The following is a 24,807-nucleotide window of genomic DNA, read 5'->3' on the forward strand; positions in this document are numbered from 1 at the left end:
CATGGAAGTCTTGTAGCTGACTCAGTGAACATGAAATTCTTATTAAATTTATCTCAATAAATTATATTAATCAATCTGTTTGTTACCAGGTCTCTTCACTACCACCTTCCCACACTGGTAGCAGTCTAGCCTACATCTTATACTGCAGGTTACCTTCTTATCAGTGCACAGAACATTTTAATCATGGAATTTGTTATATATTTTGAAGAATATGTTTGTGCTATATAAGGTTGACTCAGCCTTCCATCCTTCCGAGGTCGGTAAAATGAGTACCCAGAATGTTGGGGGCAATATGCTAAATCATTGTAAACCGCTTAGAGAGCTCAGGCTATAAAGCGGTATATAAATGTAAGTGCTATTGCTATTGCTATTGCTATATAAAGCCATACTCCCTGATGACCGACAGATACCAAATTTTGCATTACCAACCCTGCCACTGAAGTTAGCTGAATGCATTACTTTTTACTCTGGAATATGCTCAGGGAAAGGTTTAATTTTTCTGGTGTATTTTAAAGAAGAAATTCTGAATGTAATCATATTTTAACTGTTATTGTTCTCAAGAGATTTTTTAACACTTAATAATCAGATCAATAATTCCAAAATGACATCATGCCGAAGAAAAGCATATCTTTCTCAGTTTCAAATTTACTATGACTTAAATTTACCATTTATGGTTATTATTCAATGAAATGAATGTTTGAGGTTGAAATCCTACAGCTTTCAAACTGTTCTATTACTTCCCTTTTGCAAGCACATTAATTGAAGATTTTATGACATATATTTAATTTCTTGAACTTTCCTGTAAGTGTAATCTATATAAAATGACTTTGCCTGATCAACGATGGGCCTTACCTACTAGTGTGTTTATAAAAGGAAGATATACATTGTTCTCAGGGTGATGGTAGTGGTAGTATTGCTTTTGGTACTGCTTCCTCACATGGTATGCAAAGCTGACATTGCTAAATGCCGAGTAAATGATCCAAACCCTCCACTTCACCAGTACCATCAGTCAGGAGACCTCCTTCTTGGTGGGATAGTTTCTTGGACTGGTATCATCTCCAATTCTATGGCCTTCATGGAAGAACCACCACAGACATTGTTCGAAGAGCTTATGTAAGGCATTATTTTTAATATGTATAGATTTCCATTTTTGTTTTTGGTTAATGGAGAGTCCAGTCTTAGGACCTGTAGCTTATTGGATAAAGCTGTAGAGCAGGTTCAAACAATTAAGGGGATTTTCCATAAAATAACCTTTTTTTCCTTCTGTGCTAGAGATAAAGCTACTTAGTATGCACTGAGGCTCTAACACATTACTTTGGGGGGTTTTTTGGCAACATTTTCCTTGACATCCTATTATATTTTCTTCTTCCAATGTCTGGGTTACACCAAGTTTGTCTGTTGTTCTGCCTCATCCTAAGCTTCCCTGTCAGTCTCCGTGCATGCCCCTCTCTCTTTCAGCAGGCTTTCATACTAATATCAGTGTACATGTGTTCACACATTCTTAGTCATAGTTGGACCATTTAGTTTAATTATTCCCTTGTCACTTCTGTGGGGTCATATTTTGCATTCCAAAAAAGGGATAAATGAACTCTGTTCCTTGTCATGAAATCTACATTTGCTCAAGCATAAATTGTCTGTGCTAAGCAGGGTCTGTCCTGGTTTGCATTTGAATGGGAAATTCATGCATGTGAGAACTTTATGATATTCCCCTCAGGGGATGGGGCTGCTCTGGGAAGAAGAGCATCTGCATGCTTGTATTCAGAAGGTTCCAAGTTTCATCCCTAGCATTGTTATGTCCCCCAGGGATCGGACTCAGAAGACCTTGTTCATTACACTCTTAACAGAAATAAATTGTGTGCAAAATTCTGTTATGCCACTTGATGTCAGTGGTTCACCAAGTTGGTCTTTCCATAACCAATGTTAAAGCTTCCAACCTAAAAGCTGTTGCCATGCCCAGTTTCTGTCAGATCTAATTTAAGATGCCCAATTCTGGATACCTGCCCAATATCACAAGGGTCAATTTAAGAAATCTGATGAAGCAGAGACCTGTCCCATTCCAGTGTCATAAAATTAAGATCCCAGCAGAGCAACACCAAGGACCTGCCCAATTCACAAAGTCCTAGGTCTTCTTCACCTTGGAATTCGTGTAAGCTCTGGAGCTACACCAGAATCAAAGGAGTCGAACACACTACCCTCTAAGTGCTCTCTGGTTCCTTTGCGAGATACGGCAGTTTCTGACAGAAGACGTGAAGAAGCACAGGCACAGAATGTTTTTCCCAACATTATGGACTTCTCAAGGGAGCGGGGTTTTTGCATAATGTGTCCAAAGAATGATAGTTTGAGCCTGGTCATGTGTGCCTCGAGTGAAAATTCTGGATTGATTTGTTCTATGATCCATTTCTTTGTTTTCCCAGCTGTCCATGGTATCCTCAAAGGTCTTTTCCAGCACCAAAGTTCAAAAGCATCAATGCTTTTTCTATCTTGCTTCTTCAAAGTCCAGCTTTTGCATCCATAGAGTGTCACAGGAAAACCCGTTTTCCGAACAATCCTAATGTTTGTAGGTATAGACATGTCATGGCATCTAAATATCCTTTCCAAGGCTTTCATTGCAACCCTACCAAGTGCTAGTCTGCAGCATATTTCTTGACTGTTGGATCCTTTACTGGTGATGGTTGATCCTAAAGGGCAGAAGCTATCCACCACTTCAATGTCTTCATTATCAATTCTGAGGCTGGTTGCTGTACCTGCTGTCATCAGTTTAGTCGTCTTTACATGTAGTCGTCGTCCCATTTTTTCACTGTGCTCCTTCTACTTTCATTACTAGAGCTTGCAGACCATCTGCATTCTCAGCTATCAGATTGGTGTCATCAGCGTAGTGCAGGTTATTGGTGTTTCTTCCTCCTACTTTAAAACCATGCCCATCTTCTTCCCATCCAGCTTCTCTAAGTATATGTTCAGCATATAAGTTGAATAAAGAAGGAGAAAGTATACAGCCTTGTCTTACTCTTTTGCCAATGTGGAACCAATCTGTTTCACCATTTTCTGTCTGGACTGTGCTTTCTGTCCTGTGTATAGGTTTCTCATTAGAACAATGAGATGTTCTGGGATGCCCATTTTCCTAAGGATATTCCACAACTTGACATGGTTGATGCAATTGAAGGCTTTTCTGTAGCCAATAAAGTACATATTGACTTCTCTTTGATATTCTTTGGCATTCTCAATTATCCAGAGTGCATCAGCAATGATGTCTCTTGTTCCTCGGCCTTTTCTGAAACCAGCATGAACATCCAGCATTTCCCTTCCCACATAGGGCTCAGATCTGCATTGGATGATCCTGAGCATTATTTTGCTAGCATGTGAAATTATTCTTATATTATTATTATTAATTTGATTTCTATACCGCCCTTCCGAAAATGGCTCAGGGTGGCTTACACAGAGAAATAATATATAAATAAGATGGATCCCTGTCTAAAAAGAAACATAAGATAGACACCAGCAACAGTCACTGGAGGTACTGTGCTGGGGTGGATAGGGCCAGAAATGAAGGATATTGTGCAATGGTTCGCACAATCTGTTAAGTCTGCTTTCTTTGGTGTGGGTATGTAGACTGATCTCTTCCAATCTATTGGCTACTGTGATATTCTAAAAATTTGCTAGAAAAGTTTGGTTAGAGCCTTGACTGATTTTTCTTCTGTTGTTTGCCATATTTCTGCAGCTATTTCATCAATTCCTGTAGCCTTCCAACTTGGTAATGACCGGAGTGCTGATCTAATGTCATCTTCCCGTACTAGAGGTTCTTGCAAGTAAGGAATATCTTCTAGAGTATCTTGGATGTTGATTTCCCTGCTGTACAGATTTTCAGTATACTCCTTCCATCTCTGTTTGATCTTCTCTGAATCAGTCCTTTATTTTATTTTTATTTTTTTACATTTTTATATCCTGCTCTTCCTGCAAGGAGCCCAGAGCGGTGTGCTACATACAGGACTTATTTTTTTACATTTTTATATCCTGCTCTTCCTGCAAGGAGCCCAGAGCGGTGTGCTACATACTTAAGTTTCTCCTCACAACATCCTTGTGAAGAAGGTTAGGCTGAGAGAGAAGTGATTGGCCCAGAGTCACCCAGCAAGCATCATGGCTGAATGGGTATTTGAACTCGGGTCTCCCCGGTCCTAGTCCAGCACTCTAACCACTACACCATGATTGGAACCTCCCTCTGGGTTCAGAGATCTTTTGGAAAACTTTACTTGGTTTTCCGTGTCTAGTTCCATCCTCTAGGTCTTCACAGATGTCATTGTAGGAAGGCTCTTTGTCTCTTCTAACAGCTTTCTGAAAATCCCTATTAAGTTCCTTCCTGAGGTCTTTATCTTTCTTGACTTTTGCTTCTCTCCTCTTCTTGGCAATTTCCACTGTCTGTTCTGACATCCATTTTGCTTTCTTCTGTTTCTTGGTCTTTGGCAGTCTTTTTTCACATTCATCCTTAACAACATCTTTGATTTCATTCCATAATTCCTCTGGTTCCCTATCAATGATGTTCAGAATTAAAGGACTTTGCGCTGTCTCTTTGCCTCAGACAGTGGAGGACAGACTAGTAAGTCAGAGGGATAGAGAGTCAAGACATTGGTCATCCCTTCTCCACTGCTCTGATGCTATCCCTTTGAAATGTAGATTGCTACTCTTAGGGATTCAACTTCCTCCTTCCTCTCTCTTTTCCTTACCTGGCCTCCTACCTTGCAACATGGCAAGCCTCTCTCCCTGCACCATATGTGCAGAGAGGATGCAGAACCCATCTGCATCCAGCTAGATAGATAGATTAGAGATCCTAACTCCTCACTTTCCTATCTAGAATGGAGTTCCTTAATAAATGCCTTTTATATTGATTTGAAACGATGAATTGGCTCCAAGTTACTTTACTTTCAGCATACACGTATGCCTAACTAAATTTCCGCTGTGTTGTGCCTTTGTGCACTCTGCTATAATGAGAAAGGGATTCTCTCACCACAGAGAATTTCCAACACTTGGCAATTTCCACTGTCTGTTCTGACATCCATTTTGCTTTCTTCTGTTCCTTGGTCTTTGGCAGTCTTTTTTCACATTCACCCTTAACAACATCTTTGATTTCATTCCATAATTCCTCTGGTTCCCTATCAATGAGGTTCAGAACGTCAAAGCGGTTCATGATGTTTTCCTTGAAATTGGTGGTTACATTCTCAAGATCATATCGTGGAAGCTGGATAGCTTTGTTCTTCTGCTTTAGCTTGACTTGGAACGTGCACATGAGCAGTTCGTGATCTGTTCTACAATTGGCCACATCTTTGCTGTTATAACTGAGCTCTTCTACCTCCTTGCACCAATAATGTAATCAATTTGATTTCTGTGTACTCCATCTAGTGATGACCATGTGTATAGGCCCACTTTGGTTGTTTGAAGAATATGTTAGCAATGAAGAGCTTATTGGCTTGACAGAAACTAATAAGTCATTCTCCTGATTCATTTCTGTTTCCTAGGCCATATAGTACGACTGCGTTTTCCTCCTTCCCTTTTCCAACTTTGGCACTCCAGTCTCCAACCACCAGCATCACATCTTTCTTGCATGTTCTGTCAATTTCAGACTGAACTTGAGCATAAAACTCATCCACCTCCTCTTCTTCTGCTTCAGTCGTTGGGGCATAGACTTGAAGAACTGTCATGTTAAAGGGTTGTCCACAAAACCTTACAGAACAGACATAATAAAAAGTATATGCTTAGAAAGAGGTGTAAGCAGTCAAGCATAACTACAGACAAATCCCCTTTGACTGTCACCTCACAGAGCCCAGCAAACTCACCCAGAGTTCAGAATTCAAGGAGTTTCTTGCTTTGTGAACAGGTATAGCCACCTTGGGTTTAAGCCTTTCAGTGTCTGATACAGACTTAGGCTGGGCCAATTGGTGCATAACAGAGCTGAGAGAGACTTCTGCCTGTAACCTTGGAAAAGCCTCTGCCAATCTGTGTAGACAATACTGAGCTAGATGGACCAATGTTCTGACTTGATAGATGGCAGCTTCCTATGTAAAATATTCTTTTTATTTAAACATTCTTTTGACCTTGGATTTCTGAATAATTTCTTATTATGGTCTTCTTCCCCACCATGCTTCTTTTAATGTAGAGCCACCACCACCACTGCAATATATGTGAAGAGGAATAGGTGTGAATAACATACACATGCCTAATCTGCCATGTCTAGTTTGCTTCTGTGATCTTGTTAACAGGTGATACAATGGACTTGACCTAGGATCTGCATCATAAGCATGTGTTCTGCCTTGGTTAGGATTCTGCTCCAATTATATCCCATTCCAGATTCATAGGAACATAAAAAGCTGCCTTATTCCAAGACAGGCCATTGGTTCATCTCTCTCAGCATTGTCTACACTGGCTGACAGTGTCTTCCCCAGCCCTACCTGGAGATGTCAAGGATTGAACTTGGGACCTTCTGCATGCAAAGTAGATGCCCCACCATTGAGCTACAGCCCCACCCACATGCACATTACCCACTGAAGGACTTGTGCTATCTAATCCATGTCAATATTATCAGGTTCATCATTTAACACTGCAACATACTTTTAAAATGATTAGTTTTAAAAATGATTTCTGAAATGTTTCCAGTATTATCAACACTCCTTTTTGAAAATAGGTCTGCATCACTGTTCCTTCTGGAATGCCCATGTTTTGGGGCTTCAAATGTAGCAAATTATTTTATATGAATCTGTGGATTGTTGCAGTTTATCAGAGCTATCGCAACCACCTTCTTACAGTACATTCCTCCATGCTCATATTAAATTGGATTTATTCCTACTTGCTGCGTTTGATTTAATTTTATTGTAGAACTCTGCTTCTAGTAAAACTCATGTACAGAACTTGATCTAATCAAGCACTTCACTGAGAAACATATAGGAAATTTTGTGTTCTTCAGAAGAAGCATCATCATAATGTTGCATTGTCTAATCTTTGTGTACATTAAACTGTGCTAATGATTGCTTCAGAAAAAAGGAAATATAAATACCAGAATAAGTGATCATCATCACCACCATCATCAAGAAGCGGAACACAGTGATTATCAGTTTCATGTGTGGAATAACCTCCTGATACAGTGCAATTTTTATTCTAGTGTAGTGCCTAAGAATTACCAACACATCCTGGCTTTCGCATTTGCAGTTAAAGAGATCAATCAAAACCCTCAGCTCTTACCCAATGCCACCTTGGGCTTCCATATCTATGACAGCTATTTTGATGCAAAGCGGTCCTATCATGCCACAATGCTACTCATTTCCACACCTGAGAAATTTGTCCCCAACTACAAATGTGACATCAAGAATAGACTGATGGCTGTAATTGGAGGACTGGACTCTGACATCTCCCGTCACATGGCAACTATTTTGGATATCTATAGCATTCCACAGGTAGGGTGTGTGTGTGTGTGTGTGTGTGTGTGTGTGTGTGTGTGTGTGTGTGAATTAAAAACTGTGTGCATGGGATGTGTGAATTAAAAACTTCCTCCACACTTTGTCTTTCCAAATTTCTTTTTTTGATCTGTAGACAGAAATGGGTGTATTGCAAACAATTATCTGAAAGTTGTATTTTTTTTGTCAATGTCTTATATCAAGGCTATTCAACTTCAGCCCCCCTGCAAATGTTGACCTACCACCTCCATAATCCCTGGTTATTGGCCACTGTGGCTGGGGATTATGGGAGTTGTAGTCCAAAAAGAGCAGGGGAGCCTAAGTTGAGCAGACCTGTCATATACACACATCAAGAAAAACACTGTATAGTTCACTATTAAATGAAGGGAAAAGGTGACCCCGGTCACTTCATTTGAATAGTCATGGAAGTAAGAACTGAGAGCACATCAGCACTTGCATAGGAACAAGAAACAGACATAGTGTTTCAAATGTGCAGAAAGATTTTTGTTCTCTTTGAGAACATATTGGTCACACTGAAGAACAGATTCATAAATTCCCAGAGAGGCTGCTTCTGGATGGCTTTGTCCCTGCTATCCAGGAATGTCTGTAAGAAGGAACTATACTCTATAAAGTGAATTGTGATTTTTATTGGAATGCTACCCATGTGTATTTGCATGACAGTTGACACCAGATTAATTAAAAATTGGCCCTGTCTGTTGCATTTTGATACAATAACTCTCAGGACAATGTGGTTGCTTAAAAAACAACAACATTTCACTCCACTTCACATCTGCCTTAAGGTCATCTATGGGTCTGCTCCAGTGATGAATGATAAAGCTCCAGGCCTTTTCTTCTACCAGATGGTGCCTGATGAAGCTCTTCAGTCTGCAGGAATTCTCTCTTTGCTTCTGTACTTCAGATGGATGTGGATTGGGGTCCTCACTATGGATGATAATGAGGAACGATTTATGCAAACTGTGTTTCCATTGTTTGCCCAGAATGGCATCTGTGTCGCCTTCATAGAGAGGAACCCCACAATAACTGTTGTCACTGAATATCTGGACATGATACAAGATGGAGCGAAAATACATGATACAATCATGGTCAGCAAAGCCAATGTTTGTATTGTCTTTGGAGACTCGTATTCCATGATGTTATTGAGATGGCTTCCATATCTGTCAAAACGAGAACATGAGATAAATAAACCAAAGGGTAAAGTGTGGATAATGACAGCCCAGTTGGAGTTCACAGCATATTTCTTTCAAAGAACTTGGGATTCAGAAATGTTCCATGGAACTTTATCCTTCAGCATTCATTCCAGCCATCAACCTGGATTTCAGCAGTTTGCTGAGAGCAGAAACCCAACCATCACACAAGGAGATGGTTTTCTCAGGGACTTCTGGCAACATGCATTTGATTGTGTTTTCCTGAATCCAACTGTGGACAAAATTCATGGGGATATTTGCACCGGGGAAGAGAAGTTAGAGAGCCTTCCTGGACCCATTTTTGAAATGGAGATGACTGGCCACAGCTATAGCCTTTACAATGCTGTCTATGCTCTGGCCCATGCTTTACATGCCATGTCCTTATCTATTTTGAAAGACAGAGCAACAGTGGCTGACTACCATCTAAATGTAAGTGTATGTAAATTATCTTTCAAATTGATGCAATGATCATTCACACAATCAAGAACTGTATTCTACCCAGGTTTAGGAGCTTTGTATGCTCCCAATTTTCAGTTGTGTGGAAGCAAGGATAGAGGAAAACCTGGGTAGAAGTGATTGTGTGCAAGCAAAGTAGGAGGCAAAGATACTTGCGGTTTCCTCCTACTTTGCTTCCACACAAACACTTCTACCCAGGTTTTCCTCTAATCTTGTTTCCGCACAACCGAAAATTGGGAGCACATACAGCTCTCAAACCCAGTGAGAACACAGACTTTGAGGCAGTTCCCACAATCAGTGGGAGCCACTTGGAGTGGGTTAGTGGGGAGAGCGGGCTTAGCCCGCTCTCCCCACAGATGACCCAGCAGTCTGCTCCGGATGACTGAACCAGTTGCCCAGACGACTGCTGGCTCCATTACAAAGCCAGCGGGTGCTGGGGGGAGCGGGGGCCAGCCAGTTCAGATGAACACTTCCCAGCACATGTGTGTAGAGAGATGATTCAGATGAACATCTGTTTTGTGCAATTAAAGGACTCCCCTGACAGTGCACTGAGACGTTGGGGTGTGCATAACCACCCTGTGTGCTGGCGGATGATCGTCCAGACTGGCTTATTATCTAGTTGTGTGTGATTTTCAAAGTTCATGTCACTCAGAGCATAAATCAACAATGGTGTTGCACATTGGCAGCCTTCTCTGACCCTGATTTTCCAACAATTTTGATGTGTGAGAAAATGGTCAGATGGTCTTCCTTGGGAGGAACTCTGAAATTCTCTTCAAGTTCCAGTTTCTCCTTGAAAGAAACCTGAAATTTTGGTTCCAACCCTCAGAATAATGGAGGATGAAAAAAAAGTTGAATAATTGTTACCGTTTGTAGAAACATTGCTCTGAAGTGACTAGTCTACGTTAGGAGCTCTGGTTATAGACCTCAAATATCACATGTATTTCAGCCCTGTTATGGCACTTGTGAATTTTGAGTGGAATCCCTTTGCTCTCTCTTTATGCTTGAAAGTAAAAGTAGAAAAATAAAGTATTGTAAACATATTTTCATATACAGGAATCATTAGAGAATCTTTGCAGAAGACACGCACACACTCATAAAGCTTTCCTTAGCTCTTGTTTGTTTGTTTGTTTGTTTGTTTTTCTATCTAGCTCCATCACTTTCTGAGAGGTGTCTCATTTAACAACAGTGCAGGGAACAAGGTTTGTTCCAGAATTCTTTGACCAGAATGGACAGTTAGTAGCTGGATTTGATATTACCAACTGGGTGATTTCTTCAAACCAATCCTTTCATAGAGTGAAAGTTGGGAGGGTGGATCCCCAGGTTCCTCTAGACCAAGCATTTACCATCAGTGAAGATTCCATAATGTGGCACAGCTGGTTTGGAAAGGTAGGATCCAACTGTTGGCGGTTTTGGGAATCTTCCTTAAGATTATGGTTCAGTGAGGTAGGATCTAATTGTCAGGATTTCAGGGTCCACATTTTGAGAGTTCACCAAATCTCATCCTGATATGCAGAGTTAATTCCATTCTGTGGTGCTCAGTCTTGATAAAATACGGAGTTTTGGTTTTAACAACAGAAACAGGTTGAAATAGCCTGTCTAAAAAGTTGACACAAAAGTGAAAATTCCAATAGTGGCAGATATCCTAATGAAGTGCATGGATAATAAGCGACTATGGGGATGCAACAGCAGCTCTGGCACAACCCCACAAGCCCTTCTATTTGAGTACTGTTGTGCCAGTGAGTGAAATGACCCTGCTCTGCCCATGCTTTGAAAGCACCCTAAAAGAGAGAAAACATCACTTTGACCCTCAGAGCTGTATTTTCTCTCTTCCAGAGTGCTTCTGGAGCATGAACAGAATGGGGACATTTGCACAACAGCACACATATAGAGAGGAACCAGGAGAATTGCACCCCAGTCCCTGTCATGTCCCTGCAGTCCCTCATAACCTGTGTGCTCTGTTAGTCAGAATGCTGAACATTGACATGAAATAAAATACAAATCCCACGTAGCACTTACACCTCCAGCAACTCAGTAAATGTTCATTTTTACTCCAATATGTGGGAGTCATTTGCTTCATGGATTTATCTTGCACAGCTCTAGTAGCAATGGAAAGCCTGGAACTATTTAGGTGCTCCATTTCACTCAGGCATTAAAACATCCTCTAAGGACACTCAAATATATTTTGCTGTGTGATCTAATTTATTTATTTATTTAACATATTATTCAGTGCAGTGTATCATTGTTTCCATGAGCTGACAATGCATTCTTAGCATATTTCATAGCACAGAAGATGACAAAATTTGCTACTGGTTCCAAAAATTATTGTTAATAATAATAATAATATCAGTAGCGATATAGCAATGGAGTTTGGACTCGACAAGTGTGCTGCTTTAATAATGAACAGAGGAAAAATAACCAAAAAAAAAGAAAAAAGAAAAAAAAGAAGGAATAGAACTGCCCAATGGAAGCAACATCAAGAACCTGGAAGAGAAAGAACATTACAAATACTTGGGCATTCTCCAGGCAGATAACATTGCACACACTGAAGTTAAAAGAAAAATGGGAAGTGAATACATCAGGAGAGTTAGAAAAATCCTAAAGTCCAAACTCAATGGCGGGAACACCATACAAGCCATAAACACCTGGGCTATACCTGTTATCAGATACACTGCAGGAATAATAAACTGGACCCAGGCAGAACTAGGGACGCTAGATCGTAAGACCAGGAAAATCATGACCATCAGTCATGCTCTACACCCCCACAGTGATGTAGATAAGCTATACCTCCCTCGCAGCTCAGGTGGAAGAGGAATGCTGCAAGTCCATCAAACAGCAGAGGAGGAGAAAAGAGGCCTTGAAGAATATATCAAGGACAGTGAGGAAGATGCACTTAAAATGGTCAATAATGCGAAACTATTCAATACTAATGAAACAAAGCAGGCCTACAAGAAAGAATAAGTCAAAAGAAAAATGGAGAAATGAGCCCCTGCATGTTCAATATTTGCACAATATAAGTAGAAAATCAGACATCACCAAGACCTGGCAATGGCTTAAGAATGGCAACTTGAAGAAAGGAACAGAGGGTTTAATACTGGCTGCACAAGAACAGGCACTAAGAACAAATGCAATAAGAGCAAAAGTCAAAAAATCCACAACAAACAGCAAGTGCCTCCTTTGTAAAGAAGCAGATGAAACCGTGGACCACCTAATCAGCTGTTGTAAAAAGATCACACAGACTGACTACAAACAAAGGCATGACAAGGTAGCAGGGATGATACACTGGAACATCTGCAAAAAATACAAGCTACCTGTAGCCAAACATTGGTGGGACCATAAAATTGAAAAAGTTGAAGAAAATGAAGATGTAAAAATATTATGGGACTTCCGACTACAAACAGACAAACATCTGCCACACAATACACCAGATATAACTGTAGTCGAGAAGAAATCAAAACAAGTCAAAATAATCGACATAGCAATACCAGGGGATAGCAGAATAGAAAAAAAAGAAATAGAAAAAAATCACAAAATACAAAGATCTACAAATTGAAATGGAAAGGCTGTGGCAGAAAAAGACCAAAATAATCCCAATGGTCATTGGCACCCTGGGTGCAGTTCCAAAAGACCTTGAAGAGCACCTCAACACCATAGGGGCCACAGAAATCACCATCAGCCAATTACAAAAAGCAGCTTTACTGGGAACAGCCTATATTCTGCGACAATATCTATAACAACAGCAACAACACTGACAATAAAATTCAGCCATCCCAGGTCCTTGGGAAGGACTCGATGTCTGGATAAAACAAACCAGTCAATAACACCTGTCTGGCTGTGTAAACAAGAAATAATAATAATAATACTTAATAAAAATAATAAACTTTATTTGTTAGCCACTCCATAACAAATTGTTCTTTGGGCGGCTCACAACACAGCATTAAAAAATTGACTTAAAACACATGAAATCACAACACACCAAAAGAAAAAGAAAAACCAACCCCCAATTCAGTAGAAAGCAATTTAAAAATGTCTTAATGTCAGTTTTAAAGATCAAATTTAAAAATCAAATGTAAAATGCCTGAGTGAATAGAAAGGTCTTTACGTGGTGTCTAAAAAAACAATGTGATGATGCCAGGCAAACCTTACAGGGGAGGCTGTTCCATGAATGGGGTTCAACCACCAAAAGGCCCTCTCCCTATTAGCCACCCTCCTCACCTTGTTTGGCAGGGGCACTTGGAGCAGGGCCTCCAAAGAAGATCTTAAGACCCGAGTCAGGACATATGGGGCAAGGCACTCTCTCAGGTAACCTGGTCCCTGGCCTTTTAGGGTTTGAAATTCCTATCCAATTATAGCTCTACATTTCTAAATAGATGACAATCCTGGGCAAAGGATGCATAAGTTTGACACAACCCACATGGTTCTAGCATTTTCAACATGAGTTGAAAATGAAGAATGAGGCTATATAATGTAGCCATAGAATAAGGGCTCCCTTCCAGTAACCCCTCCAGTAACATATGAAAAGCTCTCAGAATTTTATTAATTCCTAGCTTATTATTTTAAAGATGATGTTATTCTATTATATTAATGGACTAGGCACAGCCTCTTTCGGTATGCAGTGAGAGTTGTTATCCTGGTTCCAGCAAGAAAGTGAAGGAAGGGGAGCCATTTTGTTGCTACGATTGCATCCCATGTCCAGAAGGGCACATTTCAAGCAATCAAGGTAAGCAGTATATTGTCCTGAGTCTTCCAGTTGAGTGGCTGCAATTCAGAGAAGTGTTTACACTAAATAAGGCATAGGTCAGGCCTGCTCAACTTTTCACCCTCCACCCCAGCTCTTTTTGGACTAGAACTGCAGCTCCCATAATATCTATATAAACCACTTGGGAAACTTTCATTGAAAAGCAGTATGTAAATATTTGTTGTGCTGTATTGTATAATCCCAAGCCACAGTAATCCCAAACCCCTGCTAAATGAGCAAAGAGACATATTTTAAGAGTGGTGATTTATCTTATATTTAGCAGGGGGAGAGCAACTGGCCCTATCTAACCCCAGCACGGCATCCATCCAGTGGCTGGTGTCCAGTGGCCTTATGTTTCTTTTTAGATTTTGAGCCCTTTGGGGACAGGAGACCATCTTATTTATGTATTATTTATTTTTCTACATAAAATGCTTTGAGAATTTTGTTGAAGAGCAGTATCTAAATATTCGTTGTCGTCGTCATTGTAGTAGTAGTGGTGGCTGGTTTTAGGGATTATGGGAGTTGTACAGGCCAACATCTGGAAGAGGGACAAAGTTGAGCAGGCCTGGCATAAGTCTACCTTATTTTCTCAAGATTTGATATATGATGGGAAGTATCAGGAGCAATGGGCCAAATAGGAAGCTGTTGTAGAGAGAAAAACCCTAAACATACAGTACTGTTAGGAGGATGGGACACACTCTTTTCAGATGGACATAAAAGCATTCCACTTCCTCCATGGACCACAAGATTATTAGAATATTGCTTACTTTGAAAAGAATAATCCCACTTCTGGCACCCAATATGTTTGTGAGTTGTCATTTGGACTTGTTCTTGATATACATATTCAGATAAAAATAAAAAAGTGAGGCTGTTCTCACAACCAGCTGCGGCAGGGCAGGAGTGTGAAAACCTGGGTAGCGAGGCTCATATAGAGCCTCAGGACCCGCTCCTACCCTGTTGCTCAAGTGCAGTGTTACCCTATTAGTTAATCTAACCTTTTACCTAAAGGGGCAAAGCCCATCTTACCTTGGCAGCCCTGATCGTGTGTGCGGTCTGGGCTGTTTGTGACACCGCCCGGCAGCCTGGCTTCTTCAAAACCACAGAGTGCTGCTTAAAGAGCAGCCAGGAAGCCGGGAGCTGCAGCATTTCCATGGGCAGCCTCTCAGTTTCCAGCACAATGCATTGTGGGATACTGGAAGACATCCTCCTCCAGATCCCCAGTGCTGTAAGCTCTGCCATATCAGTCATATGGGTTTGTGGCATGGTGGAGTTCTAGCAACCGTCTGCTCATGTTATGGAGGCACAAAGACTCCTGCCTCCCACCCCCGCCCCCAGCCCTCCCTAGCCATCAGAGATTTGCGTCCTGTGCACGACCTCAGTATGTTTCAACTAGTGTTCTGAAAATAGATATGTTCCAACTGGTCTTTTGAAATTAGATAAGAATTGGACTAGAGAAATGTGAAACAAAGCTGTTTATCAAGTAACTATGCTTGAAAATCTGTTCTCTGGATGATTCACACATAATGGTGGCAAGTAAGTATGGAGCAACCACCAGTTCCCAGTGAGCACACACTCACGCTAATGATAACCCACCAATGTCGGGTTGACAAAGTTGGGTACTCTCCTTTACCTGACATTCTCCACCCAGCTTCGAAAGTTGAGTATGAATGTTATGCAAATATCAGATAGAGGAGGGCACCCAACATTATCAACCTGACATTGCCTCATGATGCAGAAGGGGTGGAAACAGCAGGAGTACACACTTGCTGCAAACTGGAGGTTCTTCCCTACTTGCCATAGTTATGTGTGCACCAACCCTCAGTGTCCCCCCACACACACAGCTGGTTTAGACCATATGCCTGCCAGCTGCCTCAAAGATGTTGGGGAGGAGCATGGGTGCCCACCCCTCTCACCATCCTCTGTATTATCTTACCACTGTCTGATGAGGGGTGTGTGGTTTCTTAAAATCTCCTGGTAGTATTTCATCTGTGCTTTGAGTAGCAATTCAGAAGAACCGCTCCCTGTGTGACTGAGTGGAGGTAAAACAGCATTCAGCATGGCAGAAGATGTGCATATTGATGCTGCTCCCCATGTGTTTGGGAGAGAGGTACAGTCAGAGAAATTAATGGGGCTTCAAGCACACTTACTAAATAAAATGCTTGGTTTCACATTATTCTTCCCTGACTCTTACCTAATGTCATGCCCATGATCCTCCCCCCATAAATAGAACAAGTGCCAGTTATGTCCAAACTGACCTTGTCTCTGTGGTGCTGCACTGATTCTCTTGCTGGTAGCTCTTTCCTCCCTTAGAAGCACTGATTTATTTTCCCTGTCTGCTTTCCCTACTGTCTTATTTGGTTCCACATACATTTATACAATGAGGTCATTCACACAATCAAAACTGAGGCTCTCCACATGAGCAGTGTGGAGAGCTGAGGAGGGTTTGGCAGGGAGAGCGTCGCTTGCTCTCTCTGCACATGAGCCCTCCGCCCTCCCTGGGCAGCCAGATCAGCCGCTCACATGATTACTGGCTCTGTCATGGAGCTGGTAGGGGCGGTGGGGTTTGGGGTGTGTGTGTGCCTGGTCCCCAGAAGTCCCAGAACACCCCATGCGAGTGTGTGGGACATTCTGGGGAGACCCCGATACTGGGAGGCTTGTTGTTGCCTCCTGGTCGGGGGTCTCCTCATGAGTCTCTGCAGCACGGAGCCATGCTGTGGTGACTCCCGATCAGGAAAACGGGGTTAGCGGAGTGCTTGCTCTGCTAACCTCGTTTTAGAGGAGGGGCAATTAACCAGGCTAGCCACTGGGCTTGCCTTCAAGCCTGTTGGTTCTCACGACCGCTGGAAAGCTGGGTGGGCTCTCTTAGCCCGCTTTTCAATGGTTGTGAGAATAGCCTCATGGTGTTCTACCCGGGTTTTTGGAGCTGTGTGTGCTCCCAATTTTTAGTTGTTTGGAAGCAAAGTAATAGGAGAACCTGGGTGGAAGTGCTTGTGTGGAAGCAAGGTGGGAGGATAAGCTACCCAGGTTTTCCTCCTACCTTGCTTCCACTCAACCAAGAATTGGGAGTGCACACAGCTCCCAAACCCAAGTAGAACACAATTTTTTATTGTGTGAATGACCTCATTGTATTTCATATTTACTGAGACAAAGGTAGTGGGCAGTTCTGGTGATACTGAAAGAGAATCTGGTGACACCTTTTCAGGGATAAGATTGAGCTTCTTCTGCTTACTGAGGTTCTCAAGCTTGGGTTCCTTCCTTACATTCAATGAGTACTGCATGACTGGAAAATAACTCAGACTAAAACTGTAGCTGCAAGATCTTCTTCTAGGCCAAGCAGCCATATCCACACCACCAATGCCTGAGACGATGTGCTCATCTGCTTCTCCACCCCTCAGCAAGCAAAGTCATCCTAGCAGCAACATAGGAACATAAGAAACTGCCATATAATGAGTCAGGCCATTGGTCTATCTAGCTCAGTATTGTCTTCACAGACTGGCAGCGGCTTCTCCAAGGTTGCAGGTAGGAATCTCTCTCAGCCCTATCTTGGAGAAGCCAGGGAGGGAACTTGAAACCTTCTGCTCTTCCCAGAGCGGCTTCATCCCCTGAGGGGAATATCTTGCAGTGCTCACACATCAAGTCTCCCATTCAGATGCAACCATGGCAGACCCTGCTTAGCTATGGGGACAAGTCATGCTTGCCACCACAAGACCAGCTCTCCTCTCCATAGACCCACTATGTCATGGATGGCAGCCCTCACTCATAATCTCCTGCCATATTTCACCGGTTTAGTACTTCATGGATCCCCTAATTTTAAGGGAGAAAATGTTATTTCTTTAAGAGAAATAAGTGCATCATATTGGTGAGATGGATGGCTCATGTATGTGATTAATATATCTGTTCACTTGCAGACACAAATGACTGTGATAAATGCTCAGATGAAAACTATCCAAACAAAAAACAGGATTTCTGTATTCCCAAGCATATCAGCTTCTTGTCTTATGAAGAGCCTCAAGGGATCGCTTTAGCTTCTCTTGCTCTTTTATTTGCTTGTATCACAGCTCTAGTGCTAGGAATATTTATGAAACACCACAACACTCCAATAGTCAAAGCCAACAACCGGAGCCTCACCTATGCTCTCCTCATCTCCCTCCTGCTCTGCTTCCTTTCTGCATTGCTCTTCATTGGTCAACCAGAGAAGAGGGCGTGTCTCCTCCGACAAACTGCTTTCAGCATCATCTTCTCAGTGGCTGTTTCTTGTGTACTGGCAAAAACTATGATGGTGGTTCTGGCTTTTGTGGCCACCAAACCAGGAAGCAGGATGAGGAACTGGGTGGGGAAAAAACTAGCCAACTCCATTGTTCTTTCCTGCTCCTTTCTTCAAGCAGGGATTTGTACTGTGTGGCTGGCAACGTCACCCCCTTTCCTGCATGCTGACATGCACTCAGTGATGGAAGAGATTGCACTAGAATGTGATGAGGGCTCTGCTGTCATGTTTTACTGTGTCTTGGGCTATATGGGCTTCCTGGCGATTGTCAGCCTCACTGTGGCTTTCTTTGCCAGGAAATTGCCTGACAGTTTCAATGAAGCCAAGTTCATCACTTTTAGCATGTTGGTCTTCTGTAGTGTTTGGTTATCATTTGTTCCAACCTACTTGAGCTCCAAAGGGAAATACAAGGCCACTGTGGAGGTCTTCTCTATATTAGCCTCCAGTGCTGGTTTGTTGCTTTGCATCTTTCCCCCAAAATGTTACATTATTGTGTTAAGGCCTGAACTGAATATCAGAGATCACCTAATGAGAAGAAAGTGATAGTGTGGGAAACACACACACACACACACACACACACACACCTTTTAATAACCAAATTTTGCAGTTGCCTGCAAAATTAAATTGCCCTTACTAGAATATGGCACCATAGGAAACTGGTCTTCCTTGTAGGCAGACAGTGTAGTCCAGTTCAGACATTATTCTGTACAAATGTACAGATGTCTGTACATTCATACACATGTTTGTGTGACTAACTATACATTTGTTCAAGTGAACCTGGATACAGGCCCTTCAAATGCATGGTACAGATAGGAAATGTACTTCTGTATCTACATTCAGCATAACATGTGAATAACTGTACCTGTGTACACTGTACATTTGTTGTATGAGTGTTGCACATAATGTGTAAATGGGCCTTGTGAGATCTGACTATTCAAGACAGCCAGAGAGGAACTGGCCTATACTGGCACAAAGGACAATTCCTACACAACAGTAGGAGAGAATCCCCTGTCCTCTTTCCTCTTTCGATCTTTTGGAGTTTCTAGTTGCTTTTGTCAATGTACTACTCCCTTTGCATGCTATCCCAGTGTTGCACAAAGACCACCAGGATTCCATCACTCTGACTCATATAAATGTGGCACAATCCTCTTCAACTGGATAGAAATGAGAATCATATCTGTGTCCATAGGAACAGATTGGCTTGCCAAACTCCCTCATCTCCCCTTTTGCATGTTAAGGACACAAGATTCATAATGAGACCCCTTCCCTCTGGTAAGCCGTGAAATGTTTTGAATTGCAAATAACTTTCCCTACTGTAGATAACTCAAATATCACATTCCTGTAGTCTGACTGATAATTAAATGTGTGACAAGTTTGGTTATCATCTTGTTTTCTTTTATGCTGACTCACTGTTCTGAATATTCTGAACCTCTGGACCAACTTCAGGAGTAGGCCATCAGAGGGTGCTTGGTGAAGCCCTGGCACCCATTGTGGGAGAAGATGGCTGCTGTCAGTGTAGTCCATTGAACAGTACTCCAAGCTACTGCCACTACTGTCCAAGCTAGCCTCCTCCAAACCCTTGTGGGGGGCTTGGAACATTCTTCTTTACACTGGAGGAGCCAGACCACTGGCAGCCCATGCTCAGCCATGGCTGTGGCCCCGCTCACTCTGCCCCCACGTCTGACATCAGACGCGAGGGCCGTGGTCTGGCCAGCCATTTAACTCCTGAAGGAGCCGCGTGGCCCCATTTGGGAGCTAGATTGGGGCTGGCACTGCGTTTGCAGTGCAGCCAGGAGCAGCTCTTCCCTGCCTTAAAGGGCTTCCTACCCTCCACCACTGATAAGGGGTGTCTGCAAAGGTGCAACATAAAGGATTCCCACAAACTCAGGACCAGAACTAGAAATGTCCAAGGTGAAGGTTGCATGACCAGGCAATGAACCCGGCCACCTTGAGCATCTTATATCTATTTCTGAAAGATCTGGTAACATTATTATCCTTATAGATGGATAACCAGAGCACTTGCAGGTGAGTGGGATGTCCTGGCAGATTTGGGGTGACTGCAGGCACATTCACATTTTTAAAATCTGAAGGAAAAAACCTAAGGGAGACCAAATCCCTGCAAACTGGGGCTGTGAATTGGATAAAGTGTGCTCAGAGTGCAGTAACAGAAAAGCAGGTGGGCAGAGATAAAGGGACTGTGGAGTGAGGGGTGGGGAGGAGGACTAAGACAAAGAGAGTGGGAGATTTCTTAGCTGTCCCTCAGGACAGTCACAACTCTTTCTGCTTCTGAGGGCCAAAGTTGTTCAAAACCCTTTTGTTTTCTCACCAGCCACTTCACAGTTTTGTGCTACTGAAGGGGAAGGGGCTTGAAAAGGAGCTGGGACTGAGCACTGTGCCCTCCCCACAAACAAACAAACAAACAAAAAACAAACAAACTAGAAAACAGAAACATGTTTGAGGGGCAAAAGTGCAAAACCCTTTTCTTTTCTCACCAGCTATTTCACAGCTTTGTGTTTTAGAGTGGGAGGGAGTTTGGAGGGGGGCACCGATGCTCCCCTTCAAACATCCAGAAAACAGTAGAAAATGCCCCAGGGTAGAGCAGGGACTCCTGTCTTTGTTGCTAAATTTTGTTTATTCACCATGTTCAGCCACTGACCCGGGTAACAAACAACCAGGGTTATACTACAAAATTTTCTTGCAGATCCATACTTATTCATGTTGTTAATCTATTGGCTCGGCTGACCTGACAGGATTTACAATCCCTTCAGCTCTACTTCTGTGAGTTAAATAGAAAGTCTGGAGAGAAGAATAGCAGCTTAGTTGCACAAACGAAAGCAAAAAATGACTTGCAAAGAAGAGTAGCATAAACAAAAATAAAGCCCCTTGAACTAAACTAGGTACCCCCCTCTACGATAACTGAGTAATAATTGAAAATAACAGAAAAAGGAATGAACAGAACAAGGACAGGCTGAAACATGAAAGGTTGAACAATTCTTAAGTACGGACACTGTCTGCGATAGAAACCGCATTGGCTTGATATAGGGCTCGAGATAACTGGCAGCCAATCAAGCTTTCCTGACTCAGTATTTCTATTGCCTCTCCTGTGAGATCTTGCACCTGCATGTCTCCCACTGAGCCTTTCTCTTGAGACGTCTTCTTGACACAGGTGAAATTCCAGAAAAAATATATAAGGGGAGAGTGGTACTACTCAAAGTAACAAAGAAAAAAATATACCACCCAATGCAAGAAATATACACACATGCAAAAGACACAGATGCCAATACTCATATAAATGTAACTTCATTAATCACTCAATTACATACATCACTTAATATAAGATTCACTGTATATACATAAATCACTGAATTTGACAAGGTTTCACGATAAGTCCTTGTTTCACAAATGAGCTTCCTCAGAAATGCATGAACGTGATAAATTTTCCATCTGCTAAATATAAGTCACTCCTCCCTGGTGATGGAGTTCTTCATAATATCCTCCAAAAGTATTTCTTCAATTCCTCCAAAGGGAGTGTAAGTTGTTTCCAAACATTCTTATATTTCTCCAAGGGAGTAAGAAAGAGTCCTTATGGATACAAAGCACAAACCATACAGAAAAGACAACATTAGTACAACATGAGAGAAAACATATATACAACATAATAAAATTCATATGTAACCAACAAAGATAATTACCCAAAAGGTGCAACGGTTCACAAGCTGTTATCAAACTTGACACCCAGTCTTATCAAGCCAGCTTAAATAAACTGACCAAACTCTCCTACTTCAGTTTTATAACTCTCTCAATAATTCACAGCTGTTGAACCTCCTAATCTGCCATTGTCTGGCAATCATCACGGTTAATTAGGGCACCACAGTTACAAAAGGCAAGATAAATCTAAATTCGTGTTTAAACCATAAGGTGACAGGGAATTTAATCTGTGTATGTAAAAGGATTCTTGTCTGTTTAGCCATTACTACATCAACGTTACAATATCTGAATTTTTCTTTCTTAAAGGTGGAGATCACCACAAATTTAAAGTCATCAGGCTGATGATTGGCTAACAAAAAATGTTCTGTAAGTGGTGCCTCTAATACTCCATTCTTTATTCTCTAGTAATGTTCTAGAATATGTTTTTTAACCGGATGTGTAGTACAGCCAACATATAGCTTTAAACATGGGCACATAATGACATATATGACATAAGCAGAATTACAGTTGGAGAAATCTTCCAAAGGCTTAACGTAATTGTCAGTAGGATGTTGAAAGATTTTAGTGGGCAACGGAAAATTGCATGCAGCACAAGTACCACATTTGAAATGGCCCTTAACCCTTGACATAGCTGACCTATCCTGTGGCATATCAGAGTGTATCAAATAGTTAAAGAGACTTTTATTTTTTCTGAAGCCAATCAACGGTGGTTCCTCACAACCTGGAATAATAATAACCAATGGCCAATATTTGAGAACCACTTTTTTTTTTTAAATAAAAAATAAAATCTTTCAACATCCTACTGACAATTTTCAAAAAAAAAAAAAAATTGTCCACGAACCCCCCAAACAGTCGGGGGGGTGTTCTGTCTGGGGTTGGACAGAACAGGGGATGGTTCAGTTTGATCCCAAACTGTCGAACCTGTTTGCACATCTCTAGTTCAAAGTAATTCTCAAAAATGCTTGGAGGTAGTTGAGGTTTGAAAAAACGCTGAAGAAAGTTCAATTCCCCACTTCCATCCCATCCTGGTCCCCAAGAGGTGATTTTTTTGGGTGGGGGTGCTGGTGGACTAGGAAGGGGTAGAGGATGATGGCTTTGTTGCACTCACTGAAAGGCTGGGAAGTCCCAGCCTCCCACACCAGCATTAGAGAAAGCACACTGGAACAAAAGAGAGATTGCCATTCATTTGGCATTCATTGTGTAACGTGAAATTTCGGAATACGCAGCCAGCATTAAAGAGAGTGGACTAAGGGAGAAGGAAGGCTTCTTCCATTTCTCTCTCAGGGCATTTTCTATGAGCAGGGGGTTGAGCAAAACTGAGACAGGGTTGGGGTAGGGGGGTTGGGGTGAAACCTAGCAGTGATGCACTGTACCGGCCTTGATTAATTCTGCCTGTGGTCATTTGGATGGAGGTATTTGGTATATCTGCATACCCCTTTTGAATGATCACGGCATTCCACTATACAATGAACTCATGGTGCCTGAATAAAATACACATACACAGGGGCATATACACAATTCTGCATTTAACACTGCCAGAGGATTGCATATTCCAAACTCTGATGTTTTGAAATACCTCTCTTGCCAAAATTGGCAGCCCGATTAATGGTTTCAGACCCTTCCTTCTCCCCAGTGCAACACACTTAATAAGATACAGTGATATCTATTATGCAGGATTGACTTTCTTCCAACATACAGGTGAAACTCGGAAAATTAGAATATCGTGCAAAAGTCCATTAATTTCAGTAATGCAAATTAAAAGGTGAAACTGATATATGAGACAGACGCATTACATGCAAAGCGAGATAAGTCAAGCCTTAATATGTTATAATTGTGATGATCATGGCATACAGCTCATGAAAACCCCAAATCCACAATCCCAGAAAATTAGAATATTACATGGAACCAAGAAGACAAGGATTGTAGAATAAAACAATATCGGACCTCTGAAAAGTATACAGTGTACTGTGCTTGACTGGCCAGCAAACTCACCTGACCTGACCCCATAGAGAATCTATGGGGCATTGGCAAGAGAAGGATGAGAGACATGAGACCAAACAATGCAGAAGAGCTGAAGGCCGCTAATGAAGCATCCTGGTCTTCAATAACACCTCATCAGTGCCACAGGCTGATAGCATCCATGCCACGCCACATTAAGGCAGTAATTGCTGCAAAAGGGGCCCAAACCAAGTACTGAATACATATGCATGCTTATACTTTTCACTGAAATTAATGGACTTTTGCACGATATTCTAATTTTCTGAGTTTCACCTGTATGACAACTGCTCAGACAATATTCTCAAGAAGGACAGTCCTCTGATCAAGCACAATATTTTCTTTCCTGGCTGAGTCCAGACCATGATTTATTATTTTGGTACCCTTTATTGCTTAGTGTAATTCCAGGTCCAAGTATCCCTTGCTCTCCAGCTAAGGAGAAGAGAAAATTCTGTTCTGTCACAAGCATGCCCCCTCTCCCTCCTACAATTCTACAGAGCATGTGCAATTGAGGATAAACTATTCTTTCCTTTCCAAAAGGACTGTAATGATTTCTCCTGCTTGTCCAGCCCCCACATAGCTCTCCAGTGGCCACTGGCAATATAGAGCACACAGTCTTATGAAGGATGTTATAAATGCCCCCATAGCAATCAGAGCTTGTTCAAGAGATCTGCCTAATCTCGGATACCTTTTCCGTGGAGGATACTACATTCCACCTTTTTTCTATTTTCACTGAGAAATCTTCTACTTCCTGTTATCCTTGACTATGGAAGTTCTATATTCTGAGGTGAGCTAAAAATGTTCACTAAGTAGTTGTCCCCAAAAGGATCTGTGGGGGAAATATGCTATTTGCTGTAGCAGAACAAATAGGCCGAATATATTCTTCTTTTCAAGAAAAAACCACTACAGTAGTATCCTGACCTCTACTTTTTATTTATGGCAATAGAGTGACTAATGGCAAAGCCTTTTCATTCAAAACTGGAACCCATAAGAATGCCCCCATTTCATCTG

At 41.8% G+C, this 24,807-nt stretch overlaps 1 protein-coding gene across 1 annotated transcript; it reads left to right on the forward strand.

Annotated features, from left to right (window-relative positions):
• Nucleotides 1-937: 937 nt before the first annotated feature.
• Nucleotides 938-18,636, forward strand: LOC128330955 (extracellular calcium-sensing receptor-like). Its single transcript, XM_053264321.1, has 5 exons — nucleotides 938-1,113; nucleotides 7,142-7,433; nucleotides 8,234-9,067; nucleotides 13,685-13,811; nucleotides 17,738-18,636. The coding sequence occupies exons 1-5, from the start codon at nucleotides 938-940 to the stop codon at nucleotides 18,634-18,636; spliced, it is 2,328 nt and encodes a 775-aa protein (XP_053120296.1).
• Nucleotides 18,637-24,807: the final 6,171 nt, after the last annotated feature.

This window comes from Hemicordylus capensis, chromosome 6, assembly GCF_027244095.1.
Source record: "Hemicordylus capensis ecotype Gifberg chromosome 6, rHemCap1.1.pri, whole genome shotgun sequence".
Taxonomy (NCBI): Eukaryota; Metazoa; Chordata; class Lepidosauria; order Squamata; family Cordylidae; genus Hemicordylus; species Hemicordylus capensis.

Excerpts from the sequence above, each read along its gene's own strand:
- LOC128330955 (XM_053264321.1), top strand. The coding sequence starts at position 938 with ATGGTATGCAAAGCTGACATTGCTAAATGCCGAGTAAATGATCCAAAC. Across the intron at positions 1,114-7,141 it reads ACATTGTTCGAAGAGCTTAT|TGTAGTGCCTAAGAATTACC; the intron begins GTAAGGCATTAT and ends TTTTTATTCTAG. Across the intron at positions 9,068-13,684 it reads TGGCTGACTACCATCTAAAT|GCACAGCCTCTTTCGGTATG; the intron begins GTAAGTGTATGT and ends TTAATGGACTAG.